This window comes from Passer montanus, unplaced genomic scaffold, assembly GCF_014805655.1.
Source record: "Passer montanus isolate IOZ18808 unplaced genomic scaffold, ASM1480565v1 scaffold31, whole genome shotgun sequence".
Taxonomy (NCBI): domain Eukaryota; kingdom Metazoa; phylum Chordata; class Aves; order Passeriformes; family Passeridae; genus Passer; species Passer montanus.
Genome location: NW_024367819.1, coordinates 9,613,710 through 9,635,000, shown reverse-complemented (window position 1 = coordinate 9,635,000; position 21,291 = coordinate 9,613,710). Strand labels below are relative to the sequence as shown.

Genomic DNA, 21,291 nt, shown 5'->3' with positions numbered 1-21,291 from the left:
ACTCTAGGAATGGCATCTGACTGATTTAACAAGAAAAATCATCATTGGTTCTGTATCAAATCTGAAAAAAATGGGAAAAAAACCTAAGAATACTAGCAGAACAAGCACTAAATAATTTGTTACAAAGGGTGAAAAAACCATAAGGATTTGAGCAGTAGCCATTTAAAAAGCATGTTTAGCACAAATGTCTAAATCTGATGAAACATTTGATGCCTTGTGCTTTCACAGAATCCAGTACTAAAATTTTAAGGTAATTTTAGAAGTGTCTCCTGCAGAGTATGCATCAGTTTGGTTCTCAAGAGCCATTGATCCTGTTGTTGTTTAAGGCTGAGGCAGTATTGTTCAGAAAGGAACAGCCAAAGTGATCATACCAGAAAAAGGACTGGAAGTCCACAGCTGTGACTGACACTGGTTTTGTCAGGTATTTGGACACAGGAAATCTGTTATTTGTAAATACAGTGAGACATCTAGTGGAAAGAAAAAATAAAGAAACAAAAACCTTCTAAATCTGGAACCTGAAAAAGTAATAAATTAGGCAATCAGTAGCACTTGTTTGACATGATGTGAGAAGCAGAGCACAGAGAGCAGCCCATTCTGAGAGATGTTTGTTACTTTCATTATTCACGACCTGCAGTTCTTCTACACTCAATGGGCTATGGACAAAAGGACATTAAAGGCTACATTCCTTTTCAAATATAAATACTTCACTAAACAAATTCAGCAGCATTAAATGAAAGGAATCATACGAAGAACAAAGGGAGAAGGAAATGTTTTCTAATACCATACTGCTTTTCCAAAAATCAATATCAAAGTTATACTAGTGAAGAATGAGATTGAATATGGCCATATTCTTAGCAGGTTATTTTTACTTTGGGACAGTCAGTACAAATTGCTTTTTTTGAAGTAGCCTTACTATATTTACAAACCATCTGTGTTTGAAAAACTATTGGAAATGAAATTTGTTTGAAAATAGCACCACCTTCTGGCCTGTGTGAGAAACAGGTATCACTTCCACCACAGAGGAAGTCAAACATCAAAACACCAGTTTGAGTTTTCCTAAATAATTTATTTGCTTGTGTCATACCCTTCTCATCCCTACTCACTTTTGAAGATCTTTCACAGACTGTTCTTCCCACTACTTGTTTCTCATTCAGTTCTGAATAGTTCACTTCTTCCTTCAGTGCTCAGTGTCAAAAGAACACCCTGACAATTTCTTCTGTATTATTGATAAGTTCTCATAAACGTTTGCAAAGCCATTTCCGCTCTTCTTCAATTTCTTGCTTGCTAGAATGACAAATTCTTAGGTTATTAATGTTCTGACTTACTATTACACATTGGAAAGCACCTTTTAGCCCTCCCTCACCTGTCAGTGTTGACATACTACTGTGAGGAAGTTTCATACATGCAACAAATTAACATGGACAGAATGGACAGTGTATACAATGTAAAGCATATTCTGGATTTTGTATCCAGTAATCTCCAGAGATTCTTGGGGCAATTGACAGACACCTGCAACTCACAAATTATTGGAAAGAAAAACTGGCCACATTCTCTATTGATGAAATATACAGAATGTCAGTGATGTGAAAGTTTCCCCTTTTTTGTATCAAAACAACGGTGAAAATCAAACTAGGTAATGGTGGGAATTCTGCTTTGCTACTCATAAATAGTAATTCCACACAGAGAGGAAGCACAAGCTAACAAAAAAATGTGTTACATGGCTGTTCATCAAGAATACATGATGTAATCAGAACTAAAGCTCTCCTGTTTTCCCTTCATCATCTGCAAAGCAATATACTGACCCAAATTAGGGCACTTGTTCTGGCTGAAGTGGGTACTGGTTCTCAGTTGCAGAATTTCTGTTCATACATAAAAAAGGGCTGCCATGGGACATGTTCTTCTGAGCTTCAAAGCATAGAGTTTCTGTAACCCAGAGGAACTCTGGAGTGCATACAGGACCCCATTTAGACAGTTTAGCTAAAACTGCCACCAAAGGCAAAACGCCAAATAGAATATATCCAGAATACTGGGTGGCCCCACAGAGACACTTGTACAAGTCCATAGCCTGTGGCAGCCGTTACTTTACAAAGTAAAGCAAATCCTTTTTATTAAAAATCTCATTTTCTGTAAGGCATTGCTATTTATTGAACAGCACTCTGCATCTCTTAAATAAAACCAATAAGCCAATACTGCTTCTGCAACTATTTCAAATTTTAGTTTTATGAAACACTTGGGAAATTATGTGAGTGGTAAGTAAATTGCACAATTTCTTCTTATACTGTCAAGAAAAACCCTGATTAGTAGGTATTCTGTAGGTATATTCTGTACATCCAGACTGGTCAGTACCCTTCAACAGTCACACATGGCTGTTTGCAGCTGTGAATTAGAACCAGTTAAAAATACAAGGGAAAAGCAGCACTGACTGTCTGGAACTTATATCTGTAAACTTGTAAAAAATATTGAAACAAATATTAAGAAAATATTATGCTCTTTATTACTCTTTACATGTCAATTCCAAATATTGGAAGGTTTTACATTCAGAAGCTCACATTTTCTGAGGTGGAGTTACTTAGAAAAAAATAGCTTTTCTTCCATGCACAGAATTTACACTTTGTAGTATAGGTCAGCCTGTTGTCCAGTAGTATTCTCCAGTGTCAGTTGCTGAGTCCATATGTACAAGGAAAGATTTTTTTGTGTAGATAATCTGCTATTTTTGTGGTATTTTTTAGATTTTCTATCTCAAAAAATGGAATCTGGAAACAAAACAGAAACAATTGCTGAAAATACCTTTTAATAAACAATTGGGTAAGACTGATGTTCATTGAGCAGATGCAAAACTACACATCAACTAAAGATCAACTACAGATCAACTAAAACTACACTAAAGATTTAATCCTAAATGTACTATTGATCTACAAATGACCTGAAGAGAAATTACTATTAAAAAAAAAGAGTTATATTTATTACAGTTTAAACTAAGCTAAATATTATGGAGTTAGGCTTATGTAATAACTAATGATAAGTGGAAAATAAAGTCTCAAGAAATTAACAGTTTTCATTCCAATTATGTTTCAAGAAAAATATACCTCTATTAATTCAACAGTCAAAATAAAGGTTATACTCTGTTGTGAAAATATTTTTTACAATACAAATCAGCTTCTTTTTTTTAACTCGTCTTTTTAAACTCCAAACCTTTTTAAAATGTATTTGATTGAAAATTCCAATTCTAATGAACTCTTACATAACAATTTATTTAATTCAAGATTTGAATCTTAATCACTGAAGAGAAGTACTCTTCCAAACAGCAACTATATGGCAAAAAACACAGACAGAACACACTAATTGATTCAAGGCAGAAAAAGGTAGTTCTGTACACCCTCAAAAAGGCAAAAACTAGATAGAGAGAATGTAATATAGAAAGAACAAGACTACATCTGCTTTAGGAATTAATTGAAACTACAATTTTAAGTATTGTAAAATAATTTTTTACTTGTTTTCTTGTAGCAAAAGTAAATCACTAAAGTCTTTGGACTTTACCTGCACAACTTCATAACCAAGTAACTGAAGATGTCTCTGTTTAATAGCTTCTTCTCCCAAGAGATTGTGACTATGAGCACAAAATCTATTTTGACCATCAACACACAGGGCAATTCTAAAATTAAGCATAAGTCTAATATCAAAAAAAACCCCAACAAACCCACAAAAATTAATTACTTCAATCACCACAACTACTTTAGTTCCTAAGAAGCAGGAAACAATACCTCCCTCTTACACCTCGTTGAATCAGATGTAGGATGGGAGTTACCTAGTTCAGGATAATTTAAATCACTCAATTTAAGGTTGGGAGGTGAAACCCTGAAACTTAGTGAATCTGAAAAGCTTTTTTATTTGTTCTGAACAAAAATTACCATGCAAGTTAATCGGTTTTTTTAATGCTGTGATTAGTAAGCTGTTTTGAATTCTTCTAGAAAGAAAAATGTAAAAAAAACTTGCCTCAGCTAGAAAACAATTCAGCATCTAAATGTATTTAACTTGCTAATTTACCTGTTAAATTCATTAGAATTCAAACTGAGTTTAAGCTTCATCTGTTTTAAGTTAAACCAGTATATATAGTTTGCAGCATGGATTATAATAATATTTTTACTTCTGGGTAAGTAAACTTAATCAACTTTCTCCCTCTACTAGCTTCAATATCAACTTAATCCAAGGTTTTTATATCTACTGTTAAAAAGTTGCTTAAATTTTCAGTATGCTAAGCATACTGTGACTTTATTTACTTTATGAAAGCTACTACTTAAAAAACCACAAAACATTGGAGCTCATTCTTAAGCATTTAAGCATGGGCTCTTGGAAAGAACCTGTATTAGTCTCTGAGTCTTATGTGAATGTGTGCTGGTTTCAGCTTAAACCACAACAGAAGGTTACACTGGAGAAAGCCTAACCTCTTAAAAGACTTTTGCTTGTTCAGACAGTGCAGTTGCAATTATCACATAGGCAGGTTGCATAACTTTGTATCCAAGGCTTCCCAAAGTAACCCTTGTTTAATATACTTTTTAACACCTATGTATTTCTCAATGAAAAAAAAAAACACCATCTGTATCAAATATCCTTATTCAGGATTCTTTGCAGAAGTAAATTTGTGAACTCAAAGTGGCTCAAAGTCTGTTAAATCTGTGCAAATACACTATACTTTTTAACACCTATGTATTTCTCAAGAAAAAAAAAAAACACCATCTGTATCAAACATCCTTATTCAGGATTCCTTGCAGAAGTAAATTTGTGAACTCAAACTGGCTCAGTGTCTGTTAAATCTGTGCAAATACATTCAGTTAGAATTTAGTTTTAATTTGAAAATGAATTACTGAATATCAAAATAGATTACTATAATCCAAATAAGGATCACTTGATTTATACTGTCATTGAGTAAAGAAACCAACTGTCTGACACTGCATAGTCAGGTGGCAAAACAATGAGCAAAAAGCAGACTGTTAATTTTGTCCTTCTGCCAGTGGTTTCAGTGTGAGACCTGAACTTTGTTGAAATCAGTGGCAAAACTGCAAATAGCTTAAATTTAGCCAGGTTTTCACCCTGGATGTGCTTTCCTAGTGTAAATCAACATTTTACCCATGGTTTCTGTTATTCTCTTACCGTCTGTGTACCTCTTCAAGTTGGGCCGCAGGCAATACAAAACCTTCTTCATCTAATTTAATCTCAATATCTGATGCAGATGAAAAAAAGTGACAATAAACGTCATTTCCTATAACAAACTTTCTACTGTAATTCTCATCTTCTCACAGTTGTTTTATTAAACAATTATAATACTATCACAATTTTTCTCTTTTTTTTTTTTTAAATCACAGAGGCTGGCAAAAGTTGTATAGACTTAACACAAATGAGTGATAATTAGTAACAGTTCAGCCTTTCATGATGCTAACAAAATAGTATTCCAAGTCCACTCAAAACTAACACAGTTAAATGGTGTTCTGCTGTGCTAACTAGGGTGTCTGGAATTCATTTTGAGGGCTTTGGGGAGAGAGATACTTTCTCCCTCTACTAGCTTCAACATCCTTGTGAAAGCTGACACACAGAGTAACTCTGGAATCATCCCCCTTTTTAATTTTTTTTAAATCCCTCTGACATCCATGGTGTCCAAGACTCCCTTCCCTCAACATCTTATTATCATCCACCCCTCCTGGGCACGTGATTTCCCTCATCACTGCCTTCTGTTTCCTGCTGTTTTGCTCACTCCTGCCTTACAGCCACAAAGCGCACCGACTGTGCTGTCAGCAGCTCTTGCTGAGGGCAGAGGAGCCCACCTGAGCAGGGCTCACAGCTGATTTCTCTACTCACTACTAAAGCAGGGAGATCAGGCAAGTGGCTTTGCCTCATTTTGCTGTATGTGATACAAACTGTTTAACAGATAAGGAGCTGATAATAAAAACACAGAATACAAGCAGCTGCTAGCAGCTGTTTTCAAGGCAGACTGGCTGCCTAAATACCAATCTGCAGTGCTTTTCTCTCCATTTTCCTTTCACTGACTCTAAAAATTATTTACTTAAAGTTCCCAAATTTCAGATCTTGTACAGAAATTGGTATCCCAGTTTACTTTTTCTGTATTTGCAGAATTTAGACTGCCTACAAAGGAAATGATAGCTTTGGCACCATACACACACATTTCTATTAATCTAAAGAAATTATACTTACCAACTACATAGAAATACGGTGTTGATACCTCTGATGCAAAATATATTCTTTTTTTCAGTAAATAAAGTAATCCCGTCTTCACTCTTTTAAAGAGATGAACATCAGGAGAACTCTGAGGCGTGGGAAAGGCCTTTACCTGGTACTTAGAAAGGAGTTTTGGACCCTAGATAACGACAGAAAATCAAATCAAAAAAGGGAGATAACATTTTTGTAATTACCTCATATTAACATAGCAAAATGTATTCTGTGCATTTCAAAGCCAAGTCTATTGAGTCTAACTGTAGGTCTATAGAGACCTACAGTCTGAGGTATGATCTGCTGAAAACTTAAAATCACCCAAACAACCACCAGAACATCCTCAGGAAGCTTCAATGCTTTCATGTTCATGAGAAATGCACAGCTGTTTCCATTCATACAAATATATTAAGTAATTCAATAAGGTAGAAATGCTCCATATTTTCATCAAGAAAAATTGGTTTGTCCAATTCCAATGCTTTTTATGGGAAATACACAAAACTAAGTATAAGCAGGGCCCTAATGACCTTATCACCTTTTGTTAACATCACTTCAGGTTTCACATGTACTGTACCTCATAAAATGGGCACTCCAGGGTGACAGTCAGAAAAAGCTGGGTTAGCTGGGACATAACAACTCTGTTCAGACCAGGTGGCTGAGCTGAAACAACAACAGTCAGATTTTCAGGTGTACCTTCCATAAAGTATCTTTACACAAATCATAATGTAGAAGGTAGGAAAAGCTATTCAGTATGATATGCAGAAAAACTACTTAATCATTAAAATTCTCAGCATTTGTTTAAGTTAACAGAAAGATTAGTATGAAATTACACAGGTAGAAAAATGAGAAAATTATTTACAGAAATGTCAACACAAAAATACAAAATAGCAAGATCTGAGTTTAAAAAACTGTCATATTCTTTCACAAAAAACATGAGGATCCAAAAGATGCATGGCATTCTACATAGAAGAATAAATTTGAGATGACGTCTTAGATAAATATCTCCTTCTTATAACCACTTTTTCTCAACAAAAATACAAAATAGCAAGATCTGAGTTTAAAAAACTGTCATATTCTTTCACAAAAAACATGAGGATCCAAAAGATGCATGGCATTCTACATAGAAGAATAAATTTGAGATGACGTCTTAGATAAATATCTCCTTCTTATAACCACTTTTTCTCAAGTTATAATCCCAGGATCCCATAGTTTTTTGGTTTGTTTGGTTTTTTTTTTTAAATCTGCAAAATGTGGATAATACCAAATAATTTGTGGAGATTTGTTTGCTTTGTAAAAAATCAAGTCCTTCAGGTATTTCATGTTGTTGAAAAATTAAGTGACCAAAATTTCTAATCACTTTGAAAAATTTAGCTTAGTTTTATTAGTAGAGCAATCTTAGCTGAAATCTTATTAAGTCAGTCATCTTTCTGGCATAGCTTACACCTCTCTACAATGACCCTAAAAATGCATTAGTACCAAATAGAGAATAACTCAAAATGATGTGTTATTCATAATAGTTTTGTGTCCAAAAGCATTGAAATATGCAATAATTAGAGCCAAGAACAGGCTACCACATGGAAGATGTTCTAGCATAATGTATAAGACAAGGACAAATCCAAGTCACTGTTTTTTAGAAAATCAGAAGAATTAGCTGAAATAATTATTTTAAAGGAATTTAAGTCTGTGTTTTAAAACCGTACAGTGCAATTTTCAAACTCAACTAAATGACATACATGAAAGACAATGGCAACTGTGACAAGGAAGCTTCAGCCTTTGGTCTCCTGATCACTATTTTCCAGTCACTGCTGATTTGACAAATTAAATTGCTAAAAAATAGGTGCTTGACAACAGACAAACTCCATAACAGAAAAAAATGTGGAACATCTCAAGAGAAATTCTGCTTCTTACCTTGAAGCTTTTGCAGAAAATAGGGACTAAATATTTTTGGCAGGAAATTTATTGGATAACGTTGAATAAGGACACACGAGTGTAGCAGGCTGAGCAAGGTGTGGGGCTGAAAGTGCCTCAGGCGGGTGTGCAGCACAGTTTCAAGCTTCCTAAACAAGGAAGAAGCACTTGGAGGCAGATAGTTAAGAGTCCCAAACGGGATAATATACGCAGCAATCTGCTCAGTGGTAAGTCTGTCAGCACTGGAAATGAAATCTTCTGCCACTGCATCAAAGATGGGCTTTGAAAGGATCATCTTTTTGCAGCAATACTGCATGACCTTGCTGACCGTTTGAGGATGCATAGCGTGGATGGACTTGGGGACATGTCTTTCCAGTGCCTCTGTAAAAATTTGCATTTTTTGCCCAAAGTACAGGAAAGCTTCCAGTACATTTACCAGTTCATGATCTGTGAAATAGGGAACATGCTTCTCTGAATGTTTACACAGTGCAGTGACTAAGACAACTGCTCGAGTCTGATGAAGAACTACCAGTGAATTCAGTATTACACTTACAGAGTTTGGGCTTAGTTGGGAAACTGTGCGTAAAGTGACACTGTTCAGTCTGTTTAGTAACTTTTGGCATTGTTTCCCTTCCTTCACAGTCACCTGCAGTATCCTATAAACCATCACTATTTCCCTGGGACTCCAACTCTTCATATCTCTTTCTTGCATGTGGTTCACAATTTGTTCCAGTGTCGCACAACTTGGGGCTTCTAACTCAAGCAAACTCTCTCCAAGAGCACACAGATTTTCAGCAGTCAGCTGTCCCCTGCCAAGCCGCTCCTCGCTCTCCAAAAGCAGGCTTGTCATCAGCGTGCTCTGCGGATCTATACGGAGTTTTATCAAAGCCTGCAAGGCATTCAGCAGCCCCGTGTTTGACAGTTTTGAGGATTCAAATTCAAACTGGAAGCATAATGCCCTGAAAACTTCATTCTCTAACAGTCCAGGGTTTTTAAGACCATTGTCATCCACCTCAACTTCAGAAATCTTCTGCAGGGCTCCTGAGGCCATTGTATCAGACATGACCTCTAGAGAGCTAAGAAAATAAAAAATCTCTTTTGATGTACAAAGGTTGTTCAACTTCTTGAAAAATAATTGTTCATCCATCCACACATTATTTGATTTAGTACAGTTCATCATATCTCCACAAAGATGCACAGCTTCATTAACAGAAAGTGGCTGCACTTGCAGTTGTACATGTTTTTTCCTACAAAACGTATACTGAGATTTATCTTTGACACACAGCATCCTCATGGCCACGGAGCTATAGTTTTGGGGTTTTCGCTGCCCACTGATGGAGTTCAACCTTTTGCTTAGGGTCATCAAAGCAGACCTGCTTGCTGGTGTGCTGGATGAATACAACTGGAAGCCTTTTCGGCTAATCAAAGCCATATTGAATCAAGTGAATTCTGAAATGACACCTAGGGGAAGAAAAATAGATATGTAGTCTGGAAAACACCACCAGGGTCACTAAAATGCAGAAAAAACCACAACCCCAATCCTTTTGGTGGCTGGAAAGATGGGTACACTCCCTCTCCCGCGACCACAGAGAGCAGAAATGCCGGGAGCGGCGATCCCTGACAGGCTGTCCCGTGTTCCCGCAAGGACACTGGCAGACGAACAGGAGACTTCGCCCGCCACCCCCGCGGCCGGGGCGGCACCGGGGCGGCCCCTCCATGCCCCTCCATCCCCTCCGCCCCAGCACCTACTGCCGCTCCGGCCCGGGGGCACCCGGCCGTGCCGGGCAGCCGCGGCGGCCTCACCTCGGCAGCCATCACGGGCAGCGCGGCGCCTGCCGGGACCTTCCGGCGCCTCGGCCCGGCCCGCCCCGCTCCGCCCGGCCCGGCCTCCTCCCGCGCTGCCCGGGCACCAGCGCAGCGGGGGCTGGCGCTTCGCTTCGGAAGCGGGATTCGTGTCCGTGCGCACCGCGTCCTGCAGCGCAAGTACTGCCGTTCCCCGCTCGGGCGGCACCGGGGCCGGGCGGAGCAGGGAGGCGGGGCGGAGGGTTTGTATTTCGCGTTTGTGTTTGTCTCGGCCCTAGAATGCTTCTGAGCAAGCTGTTGAAAAAGTGACTTGGGAATGGCTTCGTGGCTCAAGGCACGGTCCCACAAACTGGGTTAAAGCCACGGAGGAGTGCGTGAAGCTCTTCTGCTTGCTGACAGAAGACGTCCTTCTAAGTTTCAGAAGGATGAAACTCCTCCATGTGTGCAGTTCGGGTTGAATGACGATCTAAGGAGTTTGTCCATCTGCTGATGACATAATTAACAGTGTGTGCACTGAAGTTTCTTGCTGTTTGTGTCCGGTCCGTGGCCGCGCAGTCCGTGTGTGACGGAGCGGGTCCGTGACGTGCGCGGTCCGGCCTTGCGGCGCTGCTGGGGCGGCACGTGTGGTTCGGCGGCATTCCTGCGGGGATTGTCCCACACTTTGTAGCCTTAGGGAGCTGCTGGACTCCCTAAGGCTAATCTTCCGTGGACTGTTAGCTCTCTGGGTTTTCCAAGTACTGGCTCAGGAGAGCTGTAGTTTGGAATTTCATCTTTCGTTTCCTGTTAAGCCCTGGTGTGACAGGTGGTGTTCCCAGCTTAAACATTGTATCTTGATGTGTCTACCAGCACGACAGCGTGTTAAAGGCTCCTGGTGTGGTAGTACTATTAAAGTTACAGGGATTCTTCAGAAAGCTTGACAGCTTAGGAATTACCTTTTCTTCCCCCTATTTATTCCAGTTGAACTTGTGTCATGTAAGTGGAAGTGGCGTAGCATCTTTGAAGAGTGTATAGAGCAGCAAAGCAAGATCAGTGTGGGCAGCATGCTCGTCTGAGAACAAGTGTGTTCCTGGTTTGTGGCTGTTCATCTGCAGGTAGGCATGGCTGATTTTTCTCTCTTTGAGCAAGCATCACTTGGCAGTCTGCATAAAGATCTTATGGTTGATGACAGAGAGAAGATGTGTTCTCAGGGTGAAACTCTGCAACTTGTGCAGATGAAATTATGATCAAAGGAATTAATTGGTCTGTTATTGACATAATTAACTTTTAGGGATTTAAATAAACTAGTCAGTTAATTGAATTACATATTTAAGATGTATAGCAACAATGCAACACATATAATACTAAACTCCTGGAGAATGTTAATAAATGCCACAAACATTTAAACACCTTTCAGTATCTAATTCCAAGGAGTTGTCTAATTATGTTCTCTCCCATTGCCACAAGGATGCATTCACACTGTTGCATACACATGCAGTACCCTGTCGCAGGGGGTCTGCGTGTGCATCTCCAGCAGCATCGGCTCTTTGGGCTGCGTGGGCTCTCTTGTTGCCAGTGCTGTCTGTGAGAGGTGCAGTTGCTCCAGACTTTTGTGTCTCTATGCAATCTACTGGTCCATTCACCAATGAAAAAAACCTCTCTCCAAGTTCACATCTATGCACCGAAAATGTGGCTACTTTTTTACCCTTTGTTGTTACTATACTAGCTGGAGAATCTACTGGTCCATTCACCAATGAAAAAAACCTCTCTCCAAGTTCACATCTATGCACCGAAAATGTGGCTACTTTTTGCACCCTTTGTTGTTGCTATACTAGCTGGAATAGAAAGCTCGCAGGAATTCAGGCTGCTCTGCCTGACCTAGGCAGAGGTCATAGCACTGTTAGGGCAACATCTGACCGTGTCAGACCACATCTTGGCTGCTATTCCTTTCGTTTCCCTCTCCATTTCCCCTGTTTTTGCAAATTTTTATGCTTCTCAAATATTAACAGCTTCCCAAGCTGACTCTTGTTCTCACAGACTTGTTGGTAATGCCTGGACTATAATGGTGGCAGCTTACTCCTCAGCATTTCTTGTATAGAAGGTTTCTGTGCTATGGTGTGGTCTTTGTGGGAAACTGATTATCTTTCTCCCTTTCTGAGGTAAGAAGAAGACTATAGTAATGAAACACTGCTTTGTCTATTTTGGTTTTATTCATTTGTGGTCCGGTGATGCCACCTGCTGACAAGAGAGTTAGTTGAAAACACAGGACATGACCAGGATGAATCTGTATTGCTACAGGGATTTGAGGGTATTTAAACAGTATTTATGCTATTTTATATGAATCATCATAATTAGCACATTTTTTTCTTTTGGAAAAGGAAAGTGAAGAATCATTTTGAGCATTGTTTTGTTGTATGCACCTTCTGTGCACACACATACATAAAACCAGTTACATAAATTTATTTAAAGGTGACTCTTAAGGTAATTACTAATAACTTTAGATAATATATATAATTAATCTAAAGTGAAAACTAAACTGGAAAACATCGTAGAAGAAAGTACACTGAAAACCTCAAAATTTTCTAGTAATTACATTTTTCATGAAATTCATGCATGATACAGGCATTCTTAAGAATCTACCACGTAGTTTTGCTACTTTTGATATATAATTATGCTTAAAAAAAATCCTATAGGAAAAACCTTCTGCAGTACTGTGTGGAGAAATATCCTGCCATATCTATGGAGTACAGTATTCTTATGCAATTGAACTGTATTTGTTTTCCCTTGGGAGAAAGAGAAAAAAGAGATACCTCAAATTATGTAGCCCTAGGTTTCCATAACTCAGTGTGTCTGGCTAGGACAGTGAATGCTTTCTGTAGTTGAAATTGTGTGAAACCAATAGGTGAAGTGCAGCAGACTGGGCTCAAGAGTGGGAGAGCTACCTCAGATTGGGAACTGAAAATTTCTCAATACTAATTCTAGGTATTTGAGTTCTACTTCACCTCCTTAGCAATGACAAAATATTGACAAAAAATTAATTTGTAATATCCACTCTAAAGACATACTGCTTCTCTCTCTTATTTACTGTTCCCTGAAGTTAAATCTGTGGTGTTCTCTGTGTCAAAATAATGGAAGAAAACTTCTTGCATTTAAATTTTCATGGGACAGGTAAATGGATAAGGATATGCATCTCATTCATCCTACTGCTTGCAAAGGACTTGGTGACACCATGGCAGATTTCTCTAAGATTATTTCTTACTTTTAGGCGGATAAAACCCAAAAGAGTCAATTCTGTAGTTCACAGAATCACAGAACAGTCTGCATTGGCAGGGACCCAGAAGTATTATCAAGTCCAGCTCCTCCAAAGTGAATGACCAATATGGGGATCAAAACCAACACCTTGGTGTTATTAGCATCGTGTTCTGAACAACTGAGCTAACCTCAGGGTCAGGTTGCACTTGTGTAAGGAGCTCCCTTTTGAAATATAAGATTGAAGTCAGTGTTTGTGCTCCAAAATATGTAGTGGACAATAAAGTGTAAAGTCATTGCAGCAAAAAATACTGATTTCAGAAAAGAAGAAACTGAGAAATTTTTTTTCATCAAGCTTTGTAGTTTGACTTCTCCAGGTCTATGTTTTGTTTTGTTTTCAAAGACAGCTTGGGAAGGTGAACAAAACAGTCACTAAATTGAAATGGAAAATATATAATAATGTAAGTAGTATATATTTAATTTTAAAAGTTTTCATGTTATATTGTTTACAAACTCAATTGTTGATATCAGAGATATTGTTGCATTATTGGAGCATCAGGGCAGTACAGCACATAGGACCAACACCACATGTCCTTTGCAACCTGATCTACAAAGCTTGCTTGTGAGAAATGCTTTTACTTCAGAGCAGATGCCTCATTTCCAAGTTAAACATCGATGCTGCTCTCTTTATCTCTTTTTAATCTCATAAGCAAAGTAAAATCTTGCTTTTCTGCTTACAAGAAATTCACTTTTTAAATTCTTTTTTCCCCTGCAGTTTCTGTAAAAAAAATAGAATGTGCTGTGAGTCGAAAAGGAGGTTTTTGCTCCTCTATGCAACACAAAAGGGGCAGGCAAAAGCCATAGCTGAGGAAATATGGCAGCAAGCAGGTGCCCATGGACTTGAAGCTGATATGCACTGTATGAGTGAAATGGATAAGGTGAGATACTCCATGCTGTTTTGAAAAATATGTATTGAAGAACTGAATTCTTCTTCACATGCTGGAGTGGTGGCTCTGGATGTCATGAAGGCTAGCAGATGCACCCACCTAAAAAACCCCATCTAGTGTCAAATTCTTATTCTTTGTGAATCAGTAATTTCAACCGATGATCACAGTTGCTTAATAGTCTTCTGCCAAAGATACATCTTGTGATTTTTCTTATTAGAACTGTAAATTAATATGTCTTTATCTCTCTTTTAACGATGATTCAGTGACTTCTTGAAAACTTTTCATGTATGCAGTTGTGAATGAATTCTGTAGTTACAGGTCAGGTCTGCTGTTATTAGAAATTATGCTTTTTTTCCTTGGTTTTTCTGTCAGTTTTTTTTTGGTTGGTTGGTTTTTGTGGGTTTTTTTGTTGTAGTTTTTGTCCTGGTTTGGTGGGGGGTTTTTTTTGGGTTTTTTGGGGTTTTTTTGTTTTTTTTTTCCTTTTGTTGCATTGATATTCTGTGTTGTTTTTGTCTGGTTTGGTGGGGTTTTTTTTTTTTTTTTTTTTTTCTTTTGTTGCATTGATATTCTGTGTAGTGATAACTGTGGGCTCCAGCATGGCTCAGAGCTTTTATGGGTCTTCTTGTGTTGCTTAGCGTATGCACACATTTCAGTTCCCACAGGACTCACTTCAGGTTATGTTCTAGAACAAAATAAAATGCTTGGCTGGGACAAGGAAGTGGCTTTTTACTACTTGCTGTTATCCAAGAGTGAGAATGTGAAAACTTAGTTCTGTAACTGAAAGCATTATGGATTGTAATTTCCTTCACAAAGTACTCTCAACTGTATGCCCTCAAACAAAAACATATAAAAAGCAAACAATCAAAACTTGATAGCCTGGTATTTCTTATGACATGAGGAGAAAATAACATCTAAAAGAGTTTTTTCATGCACTTGAAAATGTGAGACATTTTGATTTAATGTGCACTAAGTGTGTAGCTAGTGTTAGAAAAAGACTTTTATGCAGCCAGCAGGGAATGTGAAGATTCTCCTTATATTCTTGCATTTAATTTTTTCTGCGTTTGACAGGTTTGGAGATTCGTTTCAGGAAAGTGATAGTCAAAACATTTCTAGCCCTGTTATTGGCCTGCCACTTAAATAAATGTATTTTGCCAAATTTGGCAAGACAATTCAGAGCTGCAAATTAATTATGAATTGAGAATCTCAGAATTGGGCACTGAGGAAAAAAGTAACTTCTGCAGCTTTGTAAATCTTGTCACAGATAAGGTTCTCGTTTTTCCCCCCTACTTCTTGTCAGTTAGAAAGTCTGTCTTTATGTAGCTTTTGGATATTCTTAGACCTTGTGAAGGTCTGTGGATGGAATAGGTGGTTACAGAGCCAGTATTAGTAATTCTTGCCATTCAAAAGTGAATGTTCAAATACTGCTCAGGTCTCAGGAAGACTGGTTTTTTCCAAGTAGTCTCTCACCTACAGTTCCAGGGGTGAGATAAGGTCATAAATGTGTAGTTGATTATGGTGATTACGTTTTATGAAGACTGAAATGAAGTGGAAGTGAGGAGTAGTAAAAAATGGGAGGCTAAATAGAGATCATCTTGGGTCACAGTGTGTGTAGTCAGCCTTGGATTAATTATCTGAATAAGTACATTTGTCATGATATGTATTTTTCTGGATGAGACAAGCCTGGCTGTTTGGTCCCATCCTCTTCTTTCAGCAACCATGCACAGCTTGAGCAGGCTGCTCACTGCTCTTGTGTGGCATTGCTGTCCTCAGCTGAGGAGAACGTTTGAAGGAAAGAGAAAGAATGAGACAAATCCAAAACACAAAGGATATAGGAGGAAGTGGAAGGTAGAGTAAAAAACTGTGTAGTTGTGTTAGGTTCTTGTTGGTTTGGTAATGTAGAAGACCTTGCATTAATTGACAGAAATTACTGCAGAACCTGTGTCACCAAATGTTTGGTTTTCAGAAGGGTTCTAAATTTTCAGACAAAAATCTGCGGTGGAGAAAGCAAGAACTTAGTGAGCTAGTCATTCCTCTCTTCTAATATACCACTTCATACTTCCTGAGCTTGTATCTTTTTTGGTTTTTTAATGGAGCTCACATTATTGTATATTCTCATGTGATACCAGTAGACCCTTACCTTCTTTACTTCAAGGGTTTGCTTTTCTTTGTAAATGTGGTAGTCACCTGTGGCAATGCACTGCAGAAGCTGTGGGTCTGTGTTATCAAATCAGCTGTGGAAGTTTTGAAAATCTGAGTCCTTATTGCAGTAGGACCCTTAAGGCCTTTTTATGTACAACTTAGAGTTCAGTTACAAAAGTCTTAGAATTTTTTGAACAGTTGGCGTTTGCCTGAACTTGTAAAAGACAGAAGCTGTGTTTGGAAGGTTCCTGGGCCACAACTCATTGAAGTCTGGCAAAGTGCCCTGGGAACATCCTTGCATGTTTACTCTGTTTACTTGTGCTTCTCTAGGCCTCTGCTGTAGGCCGCTGTCAAAGGCAAGACATGTAGTAATTTAAGTTTACCATGCAATTGCTTTTAGCTTCTTCAGGAAAGATTTGGAAGCGTTGCCAAAAGCAAAACCACTTTAGTTTGTTTCTATGTAATTCTAGCCTTTTTGGGTTGTAGATGTCAGTTAATTTTTTCCATGGCTTGACAAGGAGATAAAGTTTGAGTGATTTGTTGAGGGAGGTGTATAGAACATAACTTCTCAAAATCTGGAGTTTTAAATTGTAGTCTTGAAACTGCTCTGAGTGAAACACAGCACCTCTTGCAATCTATTTTCTCATAGTCCTGTTATTTTTATTAAACTTAGAGTGCTGGGAGATGATTTAAACGGCAACCCACAGGGAGCGGTAGAAGGAGCTTAGGTTATTATGGCAAAAAGGAGGCTAAGGAGCGTTCTAATAGTAGCCTGTGTGAGCCAACTGGACAACAGGAGGCCAAATCCATTGGGTGCTACCTGATAAACTCAGATTTGACACTGATGGAGAAGTTCTGCATGGAAAAAGCTTCCCAGAAGAGGGAAATCTCTACCCTTAGAAGTTTTCAAAATTCAGCCAGTTACAGCTGACCGAGTGCAGCACTGACTGTTAGTTGCACTTGGGTCGTGGGTGGGACTAAGTGGTCTCCAGAGGTCACTCCCAAGCCTCGGACTGAGCTGTGTTTCACAGAGGTCACTGCCCATAGGCCATAGGGGTGCTGTGAGAGCCATTTGTGCAGGTGACCCGACCAACAGCACATTGGCACAGTGCTGCAGCCTGCTAGAGATGGGATAGTCAAAGACTCTGAGGGCTTTTTAATTAGAATTAAATTAGAAGTAATAAATGTTTGCATGAGATCTGTATTTATGGAGCTGACACACAGTCCCTACTACAGGCAGTTCTTGTCAAGCTGATATAATGAGAGTAGCCCATGAAGCTGGGAAATGTGTGAGACCAATATTACCAAAGGAGAGACAAGTGAATTTGGGGCAGGGTGAATGGGCCAGAATTAATCAGACTGTAGAGCACGGTGTCTGATTGTCACTCTTCGGAGCTACCTTAGTTTCTCCAAAAACACCAGAGGTTTTTTTGGGTGTGATGATCTCAAAGGTCTTTTCCAACCTAGTTAATTACGTGATACTGTGATTCTGTAACATGGAACTTACTAGACAGAACCAAATGATACTTAATGGAACTTAGAAATGATCCCTTCAATTTATATGGCCACACCCCCTTATCTGTGTGAAATCATGAGGATTATGTCTATGTTTATATATACAATAATACTTTTTCCACTTGACAAATAAAATACTATTAGGACTTGTAGTTAAGCTGTCTGAATGCAGTTGTGAAGTATTCTTCACGTATGTACTAGCTCAAAATGCTGCCCTTGGACATCTGTATATGGGATCATAGGATATTTCAGGTTGGAAGAAGCTTTATGATGTCATCTTGCAGCAAGGTCAGTTGAGGTCAGAGCAGGTTCTTCAGGGCTCTATCAAATCTGGTCTTGAAAATTCCAAATATGATTGGAATTTTCAAGACCAGAAGTTGCATTCCCAAAATTACTTGTAATTACTTGAAAGACTTTCTGTGGCTTAATATAGGTAAAATGAGATTAAATGGGTTTTGTGTACACTTGGGAAGAAGAAAGGTGGGAGATAGAGTATCTAAGGCCACAATTATGTATCAAATGGCATCTTGTAACTTAACTTGTTCTATTGCTTGTAGTATAACCTGGAAACAGAAAAGGATCCTGTAGTTATTGTTATTTCCACTACTGGGACAGGAGACCCACCAGACACTGCCCGCAAGTTTGTGAAGAGAATTCAAGACAAGACCTTGCCTGCTGACCATTTCGCACATCTCCAGTATGGATTACTAGGTGACTTAGTATTTTCTATATTATTGCAGAATTTGTCTGTCAGTGAGTAATTTTTATATTTCTTTTATTTCTGAATAGGTGGTTTGGGCTTTTTTAAGTGCTTATAAAGCATTTATTTGTATAAACAGCAGTTTTATGCAATGTCCTCTATGAGCAATAGAGGCAAAACATCACAAAAATTATCTGATAAAATTACCAATGTAATTTTTTATAGCTTAATTTTCTCTCTGCATAAAAACTATATGATATAAGCTATCTATAGCTGTTTGAAATTTAAATTTCATGTCAAGTTTCTACAAAGATTAGTAAATTACATTAGTTTACTTGGCTGTGTGAGTCATTGGGCATTTTTCTCTACAGAGGGAAAGGCAGTATAAAATGTTCTTAAAAGTAAAAACCTTAAATCTTCCCATCCCTTTAAATTTACAATAATACTTTTGTTTTGAATGTTGTACTCATCAAGAGTATGCATGTACCTTCAGCTTAAAGATGGATAAGCAAAATGCAGATTTGGCAAAATACATTAAATAGCTTGAGCTGATTGTAAGGTTAGTTTGTTCAGTTTTCAAGTTTCATTTATAAAAAACTCCAGAAATGTCTGTTTAAACCTAGGTTATTTTACCTGACAAATTTAATTTGATAGATAGGAGTGAGGAAAATTCTAAGTTTCTAATAAGGCAGGGACGCATTAGAAGGAAATTTCTGCTGGATATATAATGTGGAAGTCTGAACTATATGCATCCTAATCATGTAGCATTTTGAGAAGCTGTTATGCTATTGCCTAGTTACACATAACGGTTTGTGAAATGGGCAGGTTTTTCATAGCTGACTGCATGCATTTGTGTATGTATAAAGGTAAGTATTGTATTAACCCTGAATTTTATTATGGCAGGAATTATTATGGTGTCTAAATTACAATGCGATTCAAGTTTAACAAGTTATCAGTCTTAAAATACATTCATGGTGTCCATCTAAATGAGTCCAATTAAATGTTTGCTCTGTGTTCTGTACTTGAGAGAAAGCAAAAGTCCTCTTAAAAGGAAAAAAAAAAGGCTTTTAAAAGGAGAAGGGAATGCTCCATTATTAGGTGGCATCATGATGTAACCACAGCCAGAAACCAAGCCCCACTCAGCTGCTCTCTCCTTCCCCCAAGCCCTCCCTGGTGGGATGAGGGAGTGAATAGGAAGGGTAAAAGTGATTACACTCGTGGGTTGAGATAACGACAGTTTAATAGGGAAGGCAAAAGCCATGAACACAGTTAAAGCAAAACAAGGAATTCACTCACCCTACCCCATGGGCAGGAGGTGTTTCGGCCATCTCCAGCAAAACAGAGCTCCATCACACATAGCAGTGATTTGGGAAAATAGATGCCAACACTGCATATGTCCTCCCCTTCCCTCTTCTTTTTCCAGCTTTATATGCTCAGCATAATGCCATGTGGCATGGGATGTCCCTTTGGTGATTCTGTTAGGGTCATCTGTCCCAGCTGTGCTCACTTTGTGCACCCCCACCACCCTCACTGGTGGGGAGAGGACAGGGGAGAGTCCTTGGCTCTGTGTAAGTGCTGCTCAGCAATACCAAATATCCCTGAATTCTCAACACTGTTTCCAGCACAAATCAAAAATAGAGCCCCATACTAGCTATGGTGAGGAAAACTAACACTATTCCAGCCAAAACCAGCACAAATGGAAATAATATAGATCTAGTGGTTTGTAACTGCGCACAAGAAAGGGTCAGGCTGTGAAAAATTACGATGGCAATAGTGAACCAGTGGTGTGGATTACTTAGAGAATTCATGAAGATGGACCTAAAACCGTGGTCTTTAGGATTGCTGGGCAAGCATCTCTAAAGGATGATTGATCATTTTTGTGGGGTGGGTCAGTGATTTGGTTGACCTCTTAAAATCTTGGATCTTCCATGGGCATAACCTCCTGAGTGCACTGACTGTTCCTCTGGTAACAAAGAGCATCTTCACCTAAAACAGCTTCACAGCAGTTGAAGAGCAGAAAACCTGGTGCAGGTGCAACAAGATCTGCAAAGAAATCTTTGATTCCTGCAGAGGAAGTTTCTGGACTATAGTCCCTCATGCAGATGTTTCTTCTTGTTTAAAATCACTGCTATGTTTGATCCTTTCTTCCCCCCCAAGTTTCTAATATTTTTAAATTTCTTTTGATACTCTCTCATGTTGTTGATGTTATTAACAACTTAATCCTGAAAGATCATTTATTTTGGTAATTCACATGTTGTTTATCAGTTTTCAGTTCCTTATATTTTTCCTGTTAGAGGAATTTTGTGTGTATTAAAAGCCTCAAACTAAAAGCAGTATTCTTCTGGCATGTGAAATATTGAAAGCAAGTATATTCAGAGTATTCTCTGAATATACGTTTGGGAAGGAGACAGATTTTCAGCCCTGTTTTGGGACAAACGCAATTTTGTTTGAAATTCATATACATGTATGTATATTTCAATGTAGCCTCTGAATAATAAACTTACATATGCAAGTGTTTAAGTATATGTAGAGATCACAATTGTATTTATCACAGAATCATAGAAGGCCTTTGTTGGATGGGGCCTTTAAGATCATCCAGTTCCAACCCCTGCTGTGGCAGGGACACCTACCACTAGGCCAGGTTGCTCAAAGTCCCATCCAATGTGACCTTGAACACTTCTGAGGCATCCACAACATCTTTGGGCAACCTGTGCCAGTGCCTCACCACCTTCACAATAAAGAATTTCTAACATCCAATCTAAACCTGCTCTCAGTTTGAAGCCATTCCTTCTTGTCCTGTCACCACATGTCCTTGTAAAAATCCCCCATGTCTTT

The 21,291-nt window shown here is 38.5% G+C and overlaps 2 protein-coding genes across 10 annotated transcripts in view; one reads left to right on the top strand and one right to left on the bottom strand.

Annotated features, from left to right (window-relative positions):
* Positions 1-154: 154 nt before the first annotated feature.
* FASTKD3 (FAST kinase domains 3) lies at positions 155-10,068 on the bottom strand. 3 transcript variants are annotated; one of them, XR_005628139.1, is made up of 8 exons: positions 9,931-10,068; positions 8,128-9,588; positions 6,794-6,879; positions 6,205-6,367; positions 5,149-5,218; positions 3,538-3,652; positions 2,550-2,753; positions 155-1,284 (listed from the first exon to the last, which is right to left on the bottom strand). XR_005628139.1 is itself a non-coding variant. In XM_039714788.1 (7 exons), exons 2-7 carry the CDS (start codon positions 9,557-9,559, stop codon positions 2,655-2,657), a joined length of 1,965 nt encoding a protein of 654 aa, XP_039570722.1. In that variant the 5' UTR covers positions 9,560-9,588; positions 9,931-10,068; the 3' UTR covers positions 2,472-2,654. The 3 variants fall into 3 exon arrangements, 2 of the variants coding, with proteins under 2 accessions (XP_039570722.1, XP_039570723.1); XM_039714788.1 differs by lacking the exon at positions 155-1,284 and having other exon boundaries at positions 2,472-2,753; XM_039714789.1 differs by lacking the exons at positions 155-1,284; positions 3,538-3,652 and having other exon boundaries at positions 2,472-2,753.
* MTRR (5-methyltetrahydrofolate-homocysteine methyltransferase reductase) overlaps positions 9,985-21,291 on the top strand; it is a 28,938-nt gene continuing 17,631 nt past the window's right edge. The window contains exons 1-4 of one of the 7 annotated variants that reach the window (XM_039714781.1): positions 9,985-10,110; positions 10,888-11,021; positions 13,931-14,093; positions 18,314-18,467. In XM_039714781.1, the coding sequence (XP_039570715.1) occupies positions 13,950-14,093; positions 18,314-18,467 (298 nt within the window). In that variant the 5' untranslated portion in view covers positions 9,985-10,110; positions 10,888-11,021; positions 13,931-13,949. Of the gene's footprint in view, positions 10,173-10,887; positions 11,022-11,686; positions 12,066-12,097; positions 12,215-13,930; positions 14,094-18,313; positions 18,468-21,291 lie in introns of those variants that run through there. The other 6 variants (XM_039714780.1, XM_039714784.1, XM_039714783.1 and 3 more) reach the window with 6 other exon arrangements.

Coding starts and splice junctions, on each gene's coding strand:
- FASTKD3 (XM_039714788.1), bottom strand. CDS start 9,559: ATGGCTTTGATTAGCCGAAAAGGCTTCCAGTTGTATTCATCCAGCACA. Junction 6,880..8,127: donor TTTTCTGCAAAAGCTTCAAG/GTAAGAAGCAGA, acceptor TTGTTGTTTCAG/CTCAGCCACCTGGTCTGAAC. Junction 6,368..6,793: donor TGGAGTGCCCATTTTATGAG/GTACAGTACATG, acceptor GTCGTTATCTAG/GGTCCAAAACTCCTTTCTAA.